The sequence below is a fragment of the Hyla sarda genome, chromosome 2, assembly GCF_029499605.1.
Source record: "Hyla sarda isolate aHylSar1 chromosome 2, aHylSar1.hap1, whole genome shotgun sequence".
NCBI classification, from domain to species: domain Eukaryota; kingdom Metazoa; phylum Chordata; class Amphibia; order Anura; family Hylidae; genus Hyla; species Hyla sarda.
Window position 1 is genome coordinate 105781313 of NC_079190.1, and position 21135 is coordinate 105802447.

General features: G+C 40.4%; 1 protein-coding gene across 4 annotated transcripts in view; it reads right to left on the reverse strand.

Annotated features, from left to right (window-relative positions):
• The window catches only part of PDE1B (phosphodiesterase 1B), a 390572-nt gene that overhangs the window by 33265 nt on the left and 336172 nt on the right, over positions 1-21135 (reverse strand). For all 4 annotated transcript variants that reach the window (XM_056562777.1, XM_056562774.1, XM_056562773.1 and 1 more), the window contains exons 9-11: positions 13360-13485; positions 12422-12523; positions 7526-7646 (exon numbers count right to left, since the gene is read on the reverse strand). In XM_056562777.1, coding sequence (XP_056418752.1) covers positions 7526-7646; positions 12422-12523; positions 13360-13485 — 349 coding nt within the window. The remainder of the gene's footprint in view (positions 1-7525; positions 7647-12421; positions 12524-13359; positions 13486-21135) is intronic.

Genomic DNA, 21135 nt, shown 5'->3' on the forward strand with positions numbered 1-21135 from the left:
TTAATAAAGTCTATTTTGGTAATAATCAGTGGTCATTTTTTTAGGTGACAAGTGTAGGTTATATATTGGGTTAATACTGTTACCTGGTTCATTATAAGATTTATTCCCAAGAAGAGTGTAGGTGATATATATTATATTATGTATTAAGGACCTTTAAGGACCTTTGAGTTGTCACATGATAATGTGTTCACATGATGTGTTATGTTACCCAGAGAGCACCAGCTAACCAGGTAACCTGCAGCTTGCCCGACGGGCTTCTGGCTCAGCCCTTTATAAGAGGGGCAGCCATTACAATCTTGCTCTTAACCATCACTCCTGCTGAGGAACGGTAAAGACCAGACGTCTCAGTGCTAGTGTCCAGCACCTAAAGGCCTCAAGCCACCTACAGCCACATTCCAGCAAGTCAAGTCCATATCTGCGTGGCTGAACTAAAGTCTATTAAATTCATGACAAGTCCCAGCAAGCTGAGAGGTTCTTCTGTGTTACTGGTCACCTCTCTGGGATTCCGGCCTAGCTGTAAAGACTATTTCCATCTGTCTACCCCAGACTCAGCACAAGCATTGTCCCTATCATCCTATTTAGCTGAGGAGTTCCAAGGGGTAGGGTATTGAAGGATTCACCTGTTTGAGACAGTTTCTGCTTTATGCAGAATCTCCATTTGTAGATGGACTTATTGGAGACCCCTCAGCCTTCTCACCGTACTCTGCCTGCAGAACCTTTTCACAGAGAGACTGATGGATCCAGGTATTCCTCTCAGCTATCCTTATTGCTGTAGGGTGGCTAGTAGGACTTGGTAGGGTCCATTCTACTTAGGTGAATGTCATTGTTTCTTCTTGATCACTTTTATGAGGACCCAGTCTAAAATGTTAAACTTTTTTCTTTTTCTATGGATCCCCCTTCTGGAATGGAACAGACTTTTTTCTGACTTCTCAATATGTGTCCCATTTGGTAACAAAGGTATGTTATATGGTCTACCATACATTTTAAAAGGACTTAATCCACCTTTAGTGGGTGTAATATGCTTACTCAAAGCTCATGGTAAACAGTACATCCAACTTTTTCATGTCTGTTCAATAGCTTCTCTCAGTTTGCTTTTCAGCATACCATTATGTCTTTCTACGTACCCTGCTCACTGGGAGTGGTGTGCACAGTGATTTATTACTTCTATACCAATTACTTCTATTAGGTGTTTTATAGTTAGGTTCACAAAATGTGGACTATTATCACTATAAATATTTTCTGGAATCCCAAATTGTGGAATCATGTCTTTTAGTAAAGCTTTAGATACTGTTAGGGCATCAGCACTTCCTGTGGGAAATACTTTTACCTATTTGGTGAATGCATCAAATATCACTAGGCATTATTTCTTTTTCTCACAATTAGGAAGTTCAATAAAATCCATACAGATGTGCTGGAATGGAAATTTTGGGGTTGGAAATTTGCTCTTTCATTGGTCTAATACCTCATTGTGGATTGTGTCTTGCACATATCAGACTTTGGGAACAAAAGTTTTTAGTACTTTGTGAAGCTGTATGCCAGGCATACAGTTCTATTAGTGCCCCATACCTCCCCCATTTTGAGACATGGGTCACCCCATATATCAATACTGCTGCATAATTGAAACAGGGACGTGGGCAAGATTGGGTTGGTGTCAGGTGATCGGCAGAGGCCATAAATTATACTACATCCCTCAACCCTCCCTCCTCTAGAAGCTAGGGAGATTCTGCATTAAAGGACGTGTTCTCTAAGAATAAGATAAGGGGGTGTAAGCAGGGAGGGGGACTGTGGTGTGGTGAGTTTGGAATTCCTGAAAGCACCAACACTACTACATGTCAGTGAATGGAATCTACATTTAACCCAATGGGACAATAATGTTGTTCTACGGGGCCTTACAAGTAGTGAAGGCAAAATTATGCACAACAGAAAGGTGACTTAACAGTATCTGAGAGCCAAAGAGATAAGCTATACTGAAGAGAAAAACAAAAAAAATAGGAATGGTGCTCTAACAGAGAACTATGAGAAAAACAGAGTGTGAGAGAGAGAGAAAGAGTGAGAGACAGAAAGAGAGAGAGAGAGACAGAGAGAGACAGAGGACAAGGGTTACCAGCCCTGAGATATAAGAAATCGGGATTTAAAACACACCCTGACTCTAAGAGTGTGTGTCTCTTTTGATTGTTCCCGTATGAACAGGAATTCAGTGCTGCAGTTGGGTATGTGGGCTGCTATTCCCCCCCTCTTTTTTACATATCCTTGAAAATAACATAAGCAGGTTTATATACTCCAGAATTTTCACTAATCCGGCAATATTTTCCATTTACTAAATGTATTACTGCAAGTATTGATTACCTTTTAGCCCATGAAATTATCTATTTTGTCACTTATTAAACCACTATTCATTGCACATAATTTACTAAACTATTCACAAATTCTCCTGCTATGTTACACAGTTCTTTTCCATATAAAATATAAGCCCCTCCTCTTTTGGGCAACGTTTGTGAAGGACAAAACAATAATTATATTACAGCTACCTTTAGGACAAGCCCACTTTTCAGAATTCTAGGGCATTGATTAGATCCTGGATGCAATCTTGGGACATAGAATATAGTAGGGGGCCACGCCACACATTGTATAACAGGAGCCGACATCTTTTTTTAAATCTTTTTTTATGCAACAAAGTTTAAATGTTTATCATATCTCATATAAATGATAGGAAAAATAAGTTTGACTTCTTTTTCGCCATGGAAATACAATGCTAACTTAAAAATGTAGCATGTTAGATATAGCAAGTGCTGTATATACAGTAGATATTAAAGATTTCATAACATCATCTGCAAGCATTCTCTTCTTTTGTAACAAACGATAACACAAAGACTGAAATTACAGAGATAACATAATAACAGATAGGACACAAACAAATTGCTCTTCATACATTCATAAAAGTATAAAAAGGATAAAATTATGCAAATATATGCAATAAAATTCAATTAATACCATGTGGATTTTCCTTATCTTTTAGCTAGTTTGAAATGATTCACTATAACACTGTTTATTTATACAAACAGTTTAACTCCTTAAGGACACATGACGTACTGGAACGTCATGTGTCCACTCCCGATCTATAACGCGGGCCACGGCTGTTCGGGATAGCCTTGGCAAAATCGCGGCATCCCGAACAGCTTACAGGACAGCGGGAGGGCCCCTACCTGCCTCCTCGCTGTCCGATCGCCGAATGACTGCTCAGTGCCTGAGATCCAGACATGAGCAGTCATGCGGCAGAATCATCGATCACTGGTTTCCTATGAGAAACCAGTGATCAATGATAAAGATCAGTGTGTGCAGTGTTATACGTCGTGCGGAAATGCCCGAATTATAATAATATATCGTTAATTAAACCGCACGGTCAATGGCGTGCGCGCCAAAAAATTCAAAAGTACAAAATAGTGCATTTTTGGTCACTTTTTATATCATGAAAAAATGAATAAAAAGCGATCAATAAGTCCTATCAATGCAAAAATGGTACCGTTAAAAACTTCAGATCACGGCGCAAAAAATAAGCTCTCATACCACCCCATACACAGAAAAATTAAAAAGTTATAGGGGTCAGAAGATGACAATTTTAAACGTATAAATTTTCCTGCATGAAGTTATGATTTTTTCCAGAAGTACGACAAAATCAAACCTATACAAGTAGGGTATCATTTTAACCGTATGGACCTACAGAATAAATATCAGGTGTAATTTTTCCCGAAAAATGTACTACGTAGAAACGGAAGACCCCAAAATTTACAAAATGGTGTTTTTTTTAAAATTTTGTCTCACAATGATTTTTTTTTCCGTTTCACTGTAGATTTTTGGGCACAATGACTGACATCATTACAAAGTAGAATTGGTGGCGCAAAAAATAAGCCATAATATGGATTTTTAGGTGCAAAATTGAAAGAGTTGAAAATGCAAAAATGGAAAAAAAACCCGGTCCTTGAGGAGTTAAAAAAGGAAAGTATTCACTATTATTATTATGCTATTCATTGATCCAGGGGACCCCTGTGGTCCCCCCTGACACCTTCAGTATATTCTTGAACAAAGTATTAACACTTTTCACGTTCCAACAAACTTTTTGGACTCTTCTACATTCTTGTACCACAGTATCACTTACATAAACACTCTCACCTCCTCTAATCCTACCTTCTCCTGTGCCTTCTGTAACATACTGTTTCACATCCTCTTAAACATGCAGTCACCTTTACATTTCCCTTTTAGCTTATAACTGTATTGTTATCCCCTTTTTGCTTTTACAAATACATTGGGGCCTAATTTATTATTTATTTAGTTTTTACACTTTTTAAGTCTTTTTTTGTGTAAAAGTCTGGGAATAACCCGTAGGCCCTTGGCCACTGTTTCTATCACGGTGTGGGCCATACAAGGGGTAAAGGCACTTAACCCCTTAAGGACGAGGCGTTTTTCTGTTTTTGCACTTTCATTTTTTCTTCCTTACCTTTTGAAAATCATAACCCTTTCAAACCTAAAAATCCATATGAGGGCTTATTATTTTGTGCCACCAATACTACTTTGTAATGACGTCATTTTACCCAAAAATCTACGACAAAATGGTGAAAAAATCATTGTGCAACAAAATTGAGGAAAATACATAATTTTGAAAAATTTGGGGGCTTCCGTTTCTATGCAGTAATTTTTTTTCGGTAAAAATTACACTTTATCTTTATTCTTTAGGTCTACATGATTAAAATGATACCCTACTTATATAGGTTTGATTTTTGTCGTACTTTTGGAAAAAATCATAACTACATGCACGAAAATTAATACATTTAAAATTGTCCACTTTGGACCCCTATACATTTTTAATTTTTCAGTGTACGGGGTGGTATAAGAGCTCATTTTTTGCGCAGTGATCTGAAGTTTTAATCGGTACCATTTTTGTTTTAATCAGACTTTTTGATCGCTTTTTATTCCTCTTTTTATGGTATAAAAAGTGGCGAAAAAAGAATTTTTTTGCGCGTACGCCATTGACTGTGCGGTTTAATTAACAATATATTTTTATAGTTCGGACATATATACGCAAGCGGCGATACCACATATGTTTATTTTTATTATGTTTATATATTTTTTTATATGGAATTTGTGAAAAGGGGGTGATTTTAACTTTTAATAAGGAAGGGGTGGTTAATGTGTGTTTTTAAACTTTTAAAACATTTTTTTTTTTTACACTTTTAGTGCCCTTAGGGGACATTTAGGAGTTCCATAGAACCACATTGATCTGTGTGCTCTGCGCTCGATTGATAAAGCCTGGTCCTGCCAGGCTTTATCATTCCGAGTGCCAGAGCCAGGGATGGGATAAAGACCCTTTTAGATGCCGCTGTCAGCTTTGACAGCGGCAATCTAAAGGGTTAATAGCCAGCTGCGGTGATCGCCACATGTCGACTTTTAACGCCGGCCCCAGCTACAAGAATCAGCTGAGGGCCGGCTGGTATGGGGTGGGCTTGAGTCGGGAGCCCGCGTCATACCCCGTTAACGGCACATGGACCATTTCCCATTTGCGACAGTATTTCACATTATTTGGATCTTTGCTATGCATACATTTTTTTATCTCCCTGTAAAGGAGCAGGTGGAATGTGGCAGCAACACAAACAAGTGCAAGCAGATCCCTTACACAACCTATTCCCCATCATGATCTATTCTAGGTGTCCGAAAAGCAAAGTAGAAAACAGGAATAACCCCTCTCGAACTTCTATAACAGACAAAGTAGTAAATAAACACGTACACAAAGAATAATAACAAAAGTGTTCAAAAAATAACGGGAGCAAGGAAAGACAAATTAACCCCGGGGTTTTCAACAGCTGGAGGAACAAAAGGAGAAGAAACTGGTAGACTAGTAGAATACATTCACTTCCTCTGTGAAACAGCAAGCTGCACAGCAGAAAGTGACAGTAGCTTTTCCGTAATCTTTTTAGATTACTTGTAGCTACTTCTGTACAGAATCAATTACTCAATATCTCTATCAGGTATCAATCTTTTTGTTATTTGTCCTGGACAACAGGTAGTGTCTATTTATATCACACTACACACCAAGAAAGCCTCTTCGGCCCATGTTATCCAGATCTCTCTATCTGGTATCAACACACTGCCTGTCTTCGACCACTATGTCCCCAAGATGTTATACAATCAACAATATTGCCGGTGTGCAATACTGAAATCACCTCAAGCAAAGAGAAATAAAGAAAAACTGTCTGTCTTACCTCTCAGACAACTTGGAGGACTGGATCAATCAGGTTCGGAACCAGAAGGTGGCCCTGGGTCCTGATAACAACCAGCCCCTGTTTCACAGCTAACGTTGATCTGGGGGTCTTTTGTCCTCAGCGACTTAAGACTCAATACTCACAGAATATTTTGGTTGGTACCGTTCGAAACAAAGTCCACTCTTTGTTTCCGGCAATCAATGGACCATTTGTTAGGATCTATTTCTCCCTGTGATCAGTCAACTCCAGCAGTGTTGATTAGCAAACAGATTTAATTCATATGTATCGATACAGATGAATGTTCTATTACATGCAGAAAAAACATCTCCGCAGAGGAAAATCATACCTCAAAATAGATTACAGCCCTTTTATATGGCAACACTCTGAGTGTGAGTTGACTAGCTAAGGAACCCCGGTGGATAATGGTATATAACTTTATTACCAATCACAGGGTTCCTTTTACACTTTCTTCCTTATAATAGAAAAAGCTTGATATCCAACAAAAGCATCATTATTTACCAAGGTCATTTGGATAGTTTTCGAGCACCACTGGGCACTGGCCAGAACTAAGACAATGGTTAATTGAAACTAGATAAAACCGGCCCACACCATCTAAAGTTAGGCTATATATATATATATATATATATATATATATATATATATATATTTGAATACAGAGAACATAGATATCAAAATATAATTTTACCAACAAATTGCTTTTCTGTGCAACACACACTGCTGTCTGTCCCTCTCTCTCTCTCTATGCAATAAAAGGCTGAAGTGACTGGCCGCAAGATGGCTGCCAATTATTTAGGGCTGTGACATCACAGGGGTGGCTGGCTGCTGATAGGCTGCATGCTGCCTGTGATTCAGGGTCATCCCGCACCCTTGTTACCGCCTTCCCAGGATTCCTTGCCCCATGTCCTCACATATGGATCCGCCATTTTAGATGCCCTGGAGCCTGGACCGCACTAAATGGAGTTTAATGAAGCGATTATTTTTTCCTGAAATTCGTAACGAATTCTGATTCATCTGATTCAATTCGCTCATCCCTAATGTATACTATACATCTTTTAATTATGTAGTCTAAAATACATATTTAACAGGCACTTTCCTAATATTATTTGAGTACTTTGTCTCAAATAAGTGTTCTTCACCCCTGCTTTCCAATCTGCTAAATCCAAATTGTCCAATGCTCAGTATTTTTTGCACAGATCTATTTAATAAAAAAAACTGAACAGACTTGAATTAAATTTGTATAGTCACTGTGTTACCTGTCTAAAAAACTCCTCCATTAGGGCTTTGGTCCATCGTGCATGCACTTTCCACTGCTTGGTGGGGTGGCTGATATCAGCTGCATGGAGTAGTAGGGAGAGCGCCTTTGCCTTGTCAATGCTGCAAATTCACAAAAAGAAGGACTTAAGCAGACTAATATGTATAGCATATCAACGAGTTATAGACATTCAGGTCATTGAAACTGAATCTGGGGGTAATGAGAACCTCACTTAGCTAACTCAGCTACCTATCTCAAGGCTGCCCTTCACAGCTGAGTAATCTGAAATAGACTTGGTGCACATTTGTCCTCTATATTGAGGTAAACCTACAAATTGACTTGTCTGGGCTACTGTAGGATTTCACACAACCAAGCAAGTTATCGTTATATAAGACCTGGAGGAGTCAACAAGAGACCATTATTTAATAAAAGTCATTCACAAAGAACACAATTTTTCATTGAGCATCCCTGTGGCTATAAAAATAACTAAAACCATCTGCACAGAAGTGTTTGGGTTAAAGGTGTCTTACAGGATCACAAAATCAATGGCCTACACCTAAACCAGGCCATCAATATCAGTAGGGATGTCCAGATACCATTTTTTTTAAGACCGAGTACGAGTACCGATACTTTAATTCTAGTACTCTAGATACCAAGTACGAGTACTTTTATTTTAAAGGGAATCTGACACCAGGGTGACCCGGTTTCTGATGCTGCTTACCGTGCTGATATGTGGGTTCTTGTTGTGTGCAATGGAGGCGGCTGCTGTAGTGTGAGCCAATATTTCTCTCTTCTCCATTGGACAGAACAGGGAATTTGCATTGGCAGCGAGACCGATGTCTCCGGAGCGATTGCGCTGATGTTCACATGGTGAGCAGCGGTAGAAACCGGTTCACCTGCACTATCTACCTATAAATTCAAGTTAGTGCAGGTGACTCTGCTGTAAAATTGCCTTTAATAGTAGATGATATCCCCTTGTAGGTAGTATAGATAGTTGCAGACAGACAGCAGGACCCCCCTTGAAGCCAACAGGACCCGCACATGTAGACAGCAGTCCCCCTTTGTAGCCAGCAGGGCCCTCCTTTGTAGCCAGCAGGGTCCCCCTTTGTAGCCAGCAGGGTCCCCCTTTGTAGCCAGCAGGGCCCCCCTTTGTAGCCAGCAGGGCCCCCCCCCTTTGTAGCCAGCAGGGCCCTCCCCCCCCTTTGTAGCCAGCAGGGCTCCCCCCCCTTTGTAGCCAGCAGGACCCCCCTTTGTAGCCAGCAGGGATTCCCCTTTGTAGCCAGCAGGACCCCCCTTTGTATCCAGCATGACCCCCCTTTGTATCCAGCATGACCCCCCTTTGTAGCCAGCAGGGCACCCCCTTTGTAGACAGCAGGGCACCCCCATTTGCAGCCAGCAGCCCCCCCCCCCCTTTGTAGCCAGCAAGACCCCCTTTGTAGCTGCTCACTTTCCGGTGTCTCCACTCCGCAGCCCCGTTCTCATCACTGCCGCTGCCCCTTTCTGCCGTCCGCATAATGGCGTCTTATGGAGGAGCATGTGACATACACGTCACTCTGCTTCCTCCGTAGCCTTACGCTAGGCGCAGTGGAGTGACGTGTATGTCACATGTTACTCCATAAGACGCGATTATGTGGACAGCAGAACGGGGGCCGCGGTAATGATGCGAACCGGAGAACGGGGCAGCGAAGTGGAGCACTCCACCAGGTATTGGATTTGGTATCGGGGACATAAGACGAATTCCCGATACCATGCAGATACCTGGTATCGGCCCTGATACCAATACTAGTATCGGTATCGGGACATCCCTAAATATTAGGTGAGTAAAGATCTGACTACTTTAATGAGGATGAGCTTCAATACCACACACAGCTAACAAAAGTATTATCCTGTGCCTGGTAAACAATAAAGGGGACATGGAGCCTTTAGCCAACTGATGTGCTGGGAGTCAAACCCTACCAATCTGATATTGATGACCTAATTGGGGTCCCTTATTCCCAAGAGATAGGATCCACATTTTTAGACATTTATAAAATATTCTGTGGATATACCATAAATTGTATAGACCAATAGCTCTAGTGCATCAAAGGTTTTACTAGTTTTTGGATAAAATATACCACATTATTAGAGAACCCATTTGATAAACAATGTTCCATGTTTACTAAAATTGTCTATTTCTTAGACAGTGTAAACTTAGACTTGACAGAATGCACCAGATTTATCCATGCTGTTGATGCAAGTTTATTGTCACTGAACAAACACAATTGGCTAACAGGCAATTGCGTAAACTGGATCCTATCATAACCTAACTACACCAAAGGAAGAAGATACCAGTAAACTTATTTGAATACAAAAAATAGTGGGTAAGCTTTATTGAAGTGCATTATAAAATCATACATAAAATACAAGGTACTATACAGATGAAGGCTACAGAAAAAAGGTAGTGATACTAGATCCACAATGGTAGACAATACAGACGGCAGGGATACAGTCCACAGATGTCAAATTGCAGCATGCCCATAAGTAATAAAAAATAAATAGTATAACATACATATAATGGATGTATAAAGCTGATATATGTCCTCAAAGAGGCTATAGGTAAAGTGCAAATAACAAATAGTAAGGCACCTAGCCCTATTCAGAGGTTAGTCAGCAGCAATAGATAAGAGCATAAAGGACAGCATAAAATAACATAACAAATACCTGCCATACACCAAAAGGGGAGATCACTACCTGTACCCCAACGCGCGTTTCGCGTATGGGCTTCGTCAGGGGGCCCCCTGACGAAGCCCATACGCGAAACGCGCGTTGGGGTACAGGTAGTGATCTCCCCTTTTGGTGTATGGCAGGTATTTGTTATGTTATTTTATGCTGTCCTTTATGCTCTTATCTATTGCTGCTGACTAACCTCTGAATAGGGCTAGGTGCCTTACTATTTGTTATTTGCACTTTACCTATAGCCTCTTTGAGGACATATATCAGCTTTATACATCCATTATATGTATGTTATACTATTTATTTTTTATTACTTATGGGCATGCTGCAATTTGACATCTGTGGACTGTATCCCTGCCGTCTGTATTGTCTACCATTGTGGATCTAGTATCACTACCTTTTTTCTGTAGCCTTCATCTGTATAGTACCTTGTATTTTATGTATGATTTTATAATGCACTTCAATAAAGCTTACCCACTATTTTTTGTATTCAAATAAGTTTACTGATGCAAGTTTATGCGTCATCTTAAGCCATGTTTATTTTACAGTAGCCATGCCTCCTTTGCCTCTTTTGTTGGGTGTGGTGGACTAGTATCTAAAAGGTGCCTATAATGCATTAAAAAAGGGGCATTAGCTATGATAAACATTTTGGTTGCAAATTATGCAAGGAGTCTTGAGCATTTCAGTAGCAAATATATCCCTATAAATCCTCTGTAATGTCTTACTTTGAGGGTATTCCAATTTAAAGAAAATTTAATTTTGTCACCAAAAAATAAAAAGTCAGTCACTAATTTGAAATACTTTGGTAACTTAAAAACCAAATGTTTTGAAAACCAAAAGCAATGGATTCACAACATTCATCCTGTGTCCAAACGTTTCTACAGCTTATTACTATCACGTATGGGCAGGGAACATTGAAGCTCCAACTCACCCACAGCCACTGTTCCTACCCTAAGTGACGGATTGACAACTACAATGACAAACCCTCCCTGCTAACTGCTAGGACAGTGTTGTCAAAATGATACAATACAAAAACAGTAGGAGTCGGGAAACAGCTGGAGGCACACAAACTAACAGAGATACACTAAGACGCACACACAGTCAAATCAATGTCAGTCTAGCCGAGGTTGGTACCAGAAAATACCAGAGTACAGGAACACTAAGCAGGAGAGCAGTCAAAAAACCTGAGCCAAAGATCAAAACCTGAAGTCAGAAACACTATAAGGGTACATTCAGATGAGTGGGTTTACAGCGTGTATTTTGTTGCGGATGGGCCGCTGAAGGACCTCTGTATGCTGCCTTTACATGTGCCTGCTCGGAGCGGAAATACACCGCTATGAGCAGACACACTGCGATGTGCGAGTCGCCGCGCACATGCGCAGTATACTTGCACATCGCGGAAGCTCTCGGCCTAGCTCATAGAGCAGGGGGAGCATCCGCGATGTGTGCGAGTACACTGCGCATGCGTGGCAACTTGCACATCGCTTCAGTGTGTCTGCACATTGCGGCGTATTGACGCTCTGAGCAGGCACATGTAAAGGCTGCATACAGAGGTCCTTCAGCTGCGGATCCACAGCATAAAATACAAAGTAAATCCGCTATTCTGAACGTACCCCTAGATTGATGGTTAATAAAAAAAAAGTTTTTCACTGGCAAGGACTAGAAGCACACTGCAGGTTTAAATAGCCAGTTAAACAGGTGCGATCTCAGTATGGTCAGCTGACCAACCTAGATAGCTATAGCGTAGCCAGCAACCAAACCAAAGCTCAAGAAAGTTTAACCCTTCAGGTCAGACACGGACGAGTCTACAATTACCCTGTAAGGTTGTATGTATACTATTATATTGTGCCTTGACTTGTTCATACATTTCATCAGGGGGGATTTCATTGTGTTTGTTACTGTTTTTTATATTTGAACGTTTGGCATTTACCCATATTTGGGAGAGACAGTGATTTCTACTAAAGCTTCTAATGGTTCAATGCCACCATGGCCCCTTCCCTTTTGGTTGATGAGAAAGCTCACATGTTGAGCTTATTTTAATTGTTTTTATAGGAGTTATCTTATATGAATGTATTTGTATTTCTTTATGACAATAAAGCTTTTGGATATTTATATGCATGACGTTGCGCCATTTTCTAGTGTTTCCTATTCTTTCTCTTTTTTAATTAGTTATTAGTAGACTTACGTTTCCATTGTTTGCAGGCCAGATTTCATGGTTTTGACTTGCTGGAAGTGACAAGACATATCTGTAGCCAAGACCATCTCGATAACAAGAGCCCTTAGTTCTCTGGAGAAACAAAGTAAAAAATGTAACAAAGTTTGCAAGAAAAACCAATAGTGTAATTGTTCTAAAGTTTACAGCATACAAGAAATCAAAGAATTGAGTTTTAGGCTATGTGCTTACACAGTATGTTGGAGCTTTTTTTGCTTTTTTTGATCAGTATTTTAACCAAAACCAGAAGCGGGTCCTAAACACAGAAAAAGTTGGTAATCTTTTCTATATAGCTTTTCTCTTTATCGGTTCCATTACTGGCTTTGGTAAAAATATTGACCAAAATGAGCCTTATCTATAATGTATGATACTGTTAGCACTGACTGGACAATGCCAGAGAGTATGGACACATGCCTTTTTATCCAGTTGTCAACGTATTCAAATATTTCCATGAGTAATAACAGAGGCACAGCATAATGTTGAGTTATAAAAATAGATACTTCAAAAGCATTATTGTTATTATGATATTTTTTTTCTTAGGAATGTTATGTATTTACTAAAACAGACATACCAGTAAGGCTGACGGCCTATTCAAGCCTTGCTTTAACTCAGTAAACACTCAAGTTCATGGAATTATCTGGATCTTATGATGTGCTAATAATAAAATATAACAGAGGAAGAAACCAGCCATCTGCTCTATGTCCTCCACAATGAGATCAGACCAATTACTTAATACCAGCGTTAATAAAAAGCTTTCCATTCATGTGAACAGATAATTGTATTAGGGATGGTTTGCTCTAAGCTTTGATGACTTAGTCAATACTCTGACCGCTACAGTTGTTTGTGATGGTGGCCCGGGCACAGTTATTGATCACTAATGAGAGAGAGAAAAAAAACAATACAAAACTTACGTGAACTCATCTTTGGTGAGGTTCACAAATATGTTCATTTCATCATCTTGCATGATCCGATAGACTGCACTGACATGATGGTTTTCCAGAACCGATCGGTCATTGTACAAGATAGCACAGTCTGATCTACAAAGATAAAGGGATAATTGACCAGGATGTGAAGAGTATACATTTGAAATACACACATGAAAGATTGCATCCGTTATGCTCATACATTTCTATCTCAACTAACTTTTAGAGCAGAGTTATAAATTCTCTAGGGCTAACATTTGATGCAATCTGTAACAGAAGCTTTAGTTGTAGCAGAAGAAAGCCTTAGTTGTTAGTTGCATAAAAAGATATTTGGAGGCTCCTTCAGTGGACTAAGGCTAGGTTCATACTGCCATTGTGCTCCAGTATGTTCAGGGCCTGTTTGGCTTTGGTTTTGAGCAGAACAGCTTCCCGATGGACTCCACTGACTGTCCAGTACTTTAGGAAAGTTGAGCTGAGAAAAAAGATTGGACATGCAATATTTTTTTCTCTGTTTAACTCTTGTCTTTTCAATGGATTGAGTGACGAAACTCCCTTTAGCGGAGCACAGCAGCCATGTGATCAGTGACCTAGTAACTAATATTACTCTTAAATTACTCTTCAATTCTAAACATTCTCAGAAGGAAAGTTACTGTACAGTTTCTGTTTCTAGTAGGCACAAAGTGGTAAAACATTTGGGCTGCCATTCTTAGGGATTTATTTACTGCCATAAGCTACTGTTCTTGGACTACTATACCTTTTTACACTCCTAGCTTAAAAACAGGACGGCAACAATTTTTTTATAGTGACTTTTTTATTATACAAAACCTTTGCCAAAAGTTTTGGTTGATCAGTGTTTCACATCCCCAACGATCACTTAAACAAGTGCGGAGAAACATGCATATATATACTTCACTTCCAGACTTGCTGCAAGAATGGGTAAAATAGTTTGTGAAGGATCCCAGAGATGAGAAGCTGATATCAGGACAGCGCCTCCCTGGGAGATTGTAACCCCATAGCTTGGAAGACCATGACTATGTTGAAAAGAGTTGCTGAAGCTTAGGCAAGCTTTCTTGGGTAATTGGAGATGTCTTTGCCCAGAAACTTGGATGGGGACCCAGAGCATTATCCTCTGGAATGTAATTTATTCCTTCTTGTGCCCAGTAAGTAGAGATTTTCAAGTGGGCTGTACCCATTGACTGTGGATTTTACCACCCTAGACTATGTAGCTTGGCCATGGATTTACCTACTCTGGACTGCCTCGATACTCTGTGGACTGCATTATGTGTTATTTTTGTCAGTAAACATTGGTGTTATTCTCCTATCACTTGCTCTATTGATTACACAAAAATCCCTATACCAGCCTCATCCACACACTTATAAAGGGACTTCCTGATACCACACTGTGAATACGAGAAATTCGAGTAACCTTTATATACTGTTTTATTACTGCCAGGAGCTCCTTATATGGATCTATAACAAAACTTTACAGGCATATAAATGTAGATATGAAATCCTGAAGTCTGTTATTTATAGTTTTATTAATGCCATCTCTTGTGGGAGAACATTACATAGTTTTATGGTTCGAACCATAAATAATCATTTTGTAGCTGTAAATCTAATTTGTTTCTGTCCATCTGCAGAGGTTGACCTTGGATTTGGGTATGTTGTTGTATGCACTCCTTGATCGATGCACATAGTGTATCATTGCACACTTCTGCTATGTTCACTGATCTAAGCACATTTTGCACTACCTATGCACTTTATTTTGAATTTTTGTAAATGTTATACTGTTTGTTATTTATATTTGTTAATTGAGTAATGATCTAATATTAATTGAGTAATGAAATGGATGTATATTAAAGCTGGCACAATGGTCACTAGTTTATGCTAGACAAAGGTGGCCAAAACCTAAAATCCTTTTGTAACACTGCACAAGAGGAATAAATGTTCACTTTTTTTTTCAATTTAGACATTGGTGTGCTACGGTTTATCAATATGCATTACTGATTTATCTATATGTAGCAGGGGCGTCGCCGGGGGGGGGGGGGGGGGGGGGGTAACGGGGTGTCTAATTGATAGCCTTGAGTACGCTGCCAGTCCGCTTTTTTTTTAATTAATTAACCCCTTGGCGACACATGACAGACCTGGTCTGTCATGGTGTCAACAAGGGTGTATGAAGCGGGCTCCTGAGCCCGCTCCATATCCGGTGACCCCCTAGCTGAATTCAGTAGCTGGGGCCACCGTTAATAGCCGACATGCAGTGATTGCCATGGGCCGCTATTAACCCTTTAGATCGTCGCTGTCAAAGCTGACAGCGGTGTCTAAAGGGACCTTTAATCGGTCCCTGGTGGTCTAGTGAGGTGGATTGTTGCATATTTTGGTGCAACTACACTTATTGAGGAGCAATTCTACACCAGTTGACCAATTCTACACGAGTTGGCTTAGAAACTTACTGTGGACAGCATTATTAAAAAGTTGCACATTTGTCGCATGGGTTAAAAAGGCGCACAAAAAGTCACAGAGAAATCACCATACAAAGTGGAGTATTAAAGTAAGAAATGTGATCAGCACCAGATTTATTACTTGCATTGCACCATGTAATAAATTTGGTGCAGGTACACAGTTTTCACCGCGTGAATTAATGGAGTAAAAAGTTGTGCACCTCATCCACTTATCATGAATACCCCCCAATGTGTCATTTTTACCGAAAAGTGCACTACGTAGAATCAGAAGCCCCCAAAAGTAAAAAAAAAAAAAAAAAGGCTTTTCTTTCCAATTTTGCCCCACAAATATTTTTTTTTTTGTTTCACAGTAAATATAGTAGTAAATGAGTGATGTCTTACAAAGTATAATTTGTGGCACAAAAAACAAGCCCTCATGTGGATCTGTAGGTGGGAAAATGAAACGGTTATGGCTATTCGAAGGCAAGGAGGAAAAAATTAAGTGCAAAACTGAAAAAAACCTTTCCTTAAGGGGTTAAAACCACCGCTGCTTTGAGAGCGGTGGCTTCTGGAAAGTAGTGTGCCGTGCTGCGCGCAGACATGCCGATGGACGACAGCCATCCCAGTGATGTCATGTTTTGTTTTCTACGTCCGATAAGGAGTGGAGCATGACGCCACTTGCCGCAGCATACACAGGTAACCCACACCACGACCTCACACCCCAACTCCCTACCACCTCCTCATCACCATTTTTTCTTATTCTGTAGCACTGTGGCTGTTGCAGAACTACAACTCTCAGCATGCCCAGATAGCCTTTGGCTATCTGGGCATACTGGGAGTTGTAGTTTAGGAACATCTGGAGGCATACTGGTTGTGGAACACTGCCTTGGCAAGACAGGGTTCCACAACCAGTGTGTCTCCAGATGTTGCAAAACTACAACTCCCAGGATGCCAAAGGCTGTCTGGGCATGCTGAGAGTTGTAGTTTTGCAACAGCTTAAGATACATTGGTTGGGGAACATTGCCTTAGCCGGGAGCTGCTCCCCCTCTATAGTAAAGATGGCGGTGAGTAGGTACAGGTACGCCCTGGTGCGTTAAGTCATAGATGGAAAAGGCATACCTGTACCTGCTCACCGCCATAGAGGGGGAGAAGCTCCCAGTCATTGCTATGCGTCTTTATATTCTACGACAGTGTACCACAACCAGTGTGCCTCCAGCCAAAGGTTGTTGGGGCATGTTGAGATTTGTAGTTCTGCAACAGCTTGAGTTAAATTGGTTGGGGAACACTGCCTTAGCTAGGAGCTGCTCCCTCTTTATAGTAAAGATGGTGGTGAGGAGGTACAGGTACACTTTTTCTATCTGGGACTTAATGCACTAGGGCATACCTGTACCTCCTCACTGCCATCTTTACTCCGTCTGTAGCTTCCAAGGCAGTGTTCCACAACCAATGTTCCTCCAGATGTTGCAAAACTACAGGCTTTCCAGGTATAGTGTTACTGTTACTTACAGATCCTGTATACTAAGACCAATATTACCAATAATACCAGTATATTAGGAATATTATCACCATACACCATGGTATGGCGGTATTATTTGTCCCTACTGGTAACACACAAAACTAGCAGTGTGCACCTGTGCACGTGTTTCATTTTGTTTGGAGATGCTGACCATTTTTAGTTTTTTGTACTGGTATTATTGGTAACACTGGTCTTAGTTTGCTTAGATATGGTCAGTAACAGTATGGCGGTAATATGTATGGTGATAATATTCCTAATATACTGGTATTAATGGTAACATTGGTCTTAGTTTAACTGTGAGTAACAGTATGGTGGTAATATGTATGATGATGATAATTCTCCTTGGATAATGGTATTATGGGTAATATTCGTCTCAGTATACAGGATTTGGTCAGTAACAGTATTGTGGTGGTAGTTGTGTGATTGCTGCTACCACACTGTACAGTTGCCTACTGGTAGTAGGGAGTATATTGAAGGAGAAGGCTGTGCGTGATGGGGTGTGAATGAGGGAGTGGTTAGGGATGTGACTGGGGGTGGCTAGGGGGTGTGGCTTAGGCTATGGGCTCTAGCCTCCGGTCTTTTGGAGACTTAGCAACGCCCCTGATATGTAGTAATAACATTAGCCCCTAAATGTGCTCTGCTGTAGTAAAAATTTAAGTGCACAGGTGAGGTGGCCCAGTACAGGATGGTGTTTTTCCGTACCCTTCTCCTGCCCTGTCAGGCAGAGTCCTATTATGTCCCAATAGACCCCTGCATTGTTACCCTTTATGTACATATGCTATATGTTAAAAGTGTAATGTTTCTTTAATTACTGTGACCATGTGTTTGTTACCCAGGAGGCACTAGTGACCAGGTGACCCCTCAAGTGACCCCTTTCAGCATTTTTTGCTCCTGTTGAGGTACAGTGCAGTGGTCTCAGAGTGTCTCAGAGGCCTCAAGCCCTAAAGTCTGCCGCCACAAAGTCAGCTCAAATAAGCTCAAAGTCATCTTCATGTCAATTGTCAAGTAAGTCAAGTCTTCTATATAGTCACCACCGCCTGCACTAAAGTGTTTCTTCATACTGCAAGTCCCAGCAAGCCTGCAAGATCCCCGTGTCACTAGTCACCTCCTTGGGATATTGGCTGTACTCCCTGTCTACCCTCAGTAAAGCTACTGTAGTCTGTAACTTGGAGTCAGCGTCTTCAGTGCCTAGCCCAGGACCAGAGGTATTACCTTTGGGTGGTAAAGGCTAAACCACGCCCTGGCATCACGACAAGAAGGGGTTAATAACATCTGCCCCCAGAATTACAACATCTGCCCTACATTGTACCCCCGCACGCCACACAGACTTTTCTTAAATTACCTTGTACCTACTTGAATAAGGAAACTCCACTTTAAGACTGTGTTCCCACATTCACATTTCTGTTGCTTTTTTTCTTTACATACTTAGAATCTAAATGATCTGTGTGGGCTATGTAATGTGATAAGCCAGGCTTAGGCTAAGTTTCCACTTGTTTTTTTTCCAGGCAGTTTTTTGAATACTGCCACTGCAGTTTTTGAGCCAAAATCAGAAGTGGATCCATAAGGGAGGAGAAGTTTAACCCCTTAAGGACTCAGCCCATTTTGGCCTTAAGGACTCAGACAATTTCATTTTTACGTTTTCATTTTTTCCTCCTCGCCTTCTAAAAATCATAACTCTTTTATATTTTCATCCACAGACTAGTATGAGGGCTTGTTTTTTGCGCGACCAGTTGTCCTTTGTAATGACATCACTCATTATATCATAAAATGTATGGCGCAACCAAAAAACACTATTTTTGTGGGGAAATTAAAACGAAAAACGCAATTTTGCTAATTTTGGAAGGTTTTGTTTTCACGCCGTACAATTTCTGGTAAAAATGACATGTGTTCTTTATTCTGAGGGTCAATACGATTAAAATGATACCCATTATTATATACTTTTATATTATTGTTGCGCTTAAAAAAAATCACAAACTTTTTAACCAAATTAGTACGTTTATAATCCCTTTATTTTGATGACCTATAACTTTTTTATTTTTCCGTATAAGCGGCGGTATGGGGGCTCATTTTTTGCGCCATGATCTGTACTTTTTTTTGATACCACATTTGTATATAAAAAACTTTTAATACATTTTTTATAATTTTTTTTTAATAAAATGTATTAAAAAAGTAGGAATTTTGGACTTTTTTAATTTTTTTTCGTTCACGCCGTTCACCGTACGGGATCATTAACATTTTATTTTAATAGTTCGGACATTTACGCACGCGGCGATACCAAATATGTCTATAAAAAATGTTTTTTACGCTTTTTGGGGGTAAAATAGGAAAAAACGGACGTTTTACTTTTTTATTGGGGGAGGGGATTTTTCACTTTTTTTTTACTTTTACTTTTACATTTTTTTACATTTTTTTTTACACTTGAATAGTCCCCATAGGGGACTATTCATAGCAATACCATGATTGCTAATACTGATCTGTTCTATGTATAGGACATAGAACAGATCAGTATTATCGGTCATCTCCTGCTCTGGTCTGCTCGATCACAGACCAGAGCAGGAGACGCCGGGAGCCGCACGGAGGAAGGTGAGGGGACCTCCGTGCGGCGTTATGAATGATCGGATCCCCGCAGCAGCGCTGCGGGCGATCCGATCGTTCATTTTAATCGCGAACTCCCGCAGATGCCGGGATCTGTATTGATCCCGGCACCTGAGGGGTTAATGGCGGACGCCCGCGAGATCGCGGGCGTCGGCCATTGCCGGCGGGTCCCTGGCTGCGATCAGCAGCCGGGATCAGCCGCGCATGACACGGGCATCGCTCCGATGCCCGCGGTTATGCTTAGGACGTAAATGTACGTCCTGGTGCGTTAAGTACCACCTCACCAGGACGTACATTTACGTCCTGCGTCCTTAAGGGGTTAAAGGGGTTATCCAGGAAAAAAAAAATTTTTTATATATATATATCAACTGGCTCCAGAAAGTTAAACAGATTTGTAAATTACTTCTATTAAAAAATCTTAATCCTTTCAGTACTTATGATCTTCTGAAGTTAAGGTTGTTCTTTTCTGTCTATGTGCTCTCTGATGACACGTGTCTCGGGAACCGCCCAGTTTAGAAGAGATTTCCTATGGGGATTTTCTTCTAAACTGGGTGGTTCCTGAGACACGTGTCAGAGAGCACATAGACAGAAAAGAGCAACCTAAACTTCAGAAGCTCATAAGTACTGAAAGGATTAAGATTTTTTAATAGAAGTAATTTACAAATCTGGTAACTTTCTGGATCCAGTTGATATATATATAAAAAAAGTTTTTCCTGGATAACCCCTTTAAGTCCTTCCATTATATGTCCTATTCCTTTTGAATACACTTCTGGCTTTGGCTCAAAAACTGCCAGAAAAAAAACAAGTGGAAACTTAGCCTTACTCAGATTTTTTGCAAAGTGTTTTATATGCATTTTATCTACAGTTCTCATATGCAAATGTGGGAACAAATCCTTAGGCTATGTTACATAGTTACATAGTATAAAATAGGTTGAAAAAAGACCAGAGTCCATCAAGTTCAACCTATATCCCAATTGTGTCCCTACTCCCTACTGTACTGATCCAGAGGAAGGCAATAAGCCCTTATAAGGCTGATATCAATTGCCCCCATACCAGGGGGAAACATTCCGTCCCGACCCCAATATGGCATTAAAATAAATCCCTGGATCAATGTGCTGTCCCTATAAATGTAGTTTCCATAACCTGTAATGTATACCTGTCCAGAACTGTTGGAGATAATGGAGTGAAAATCCCAGGTTAATGCAGCGCGAT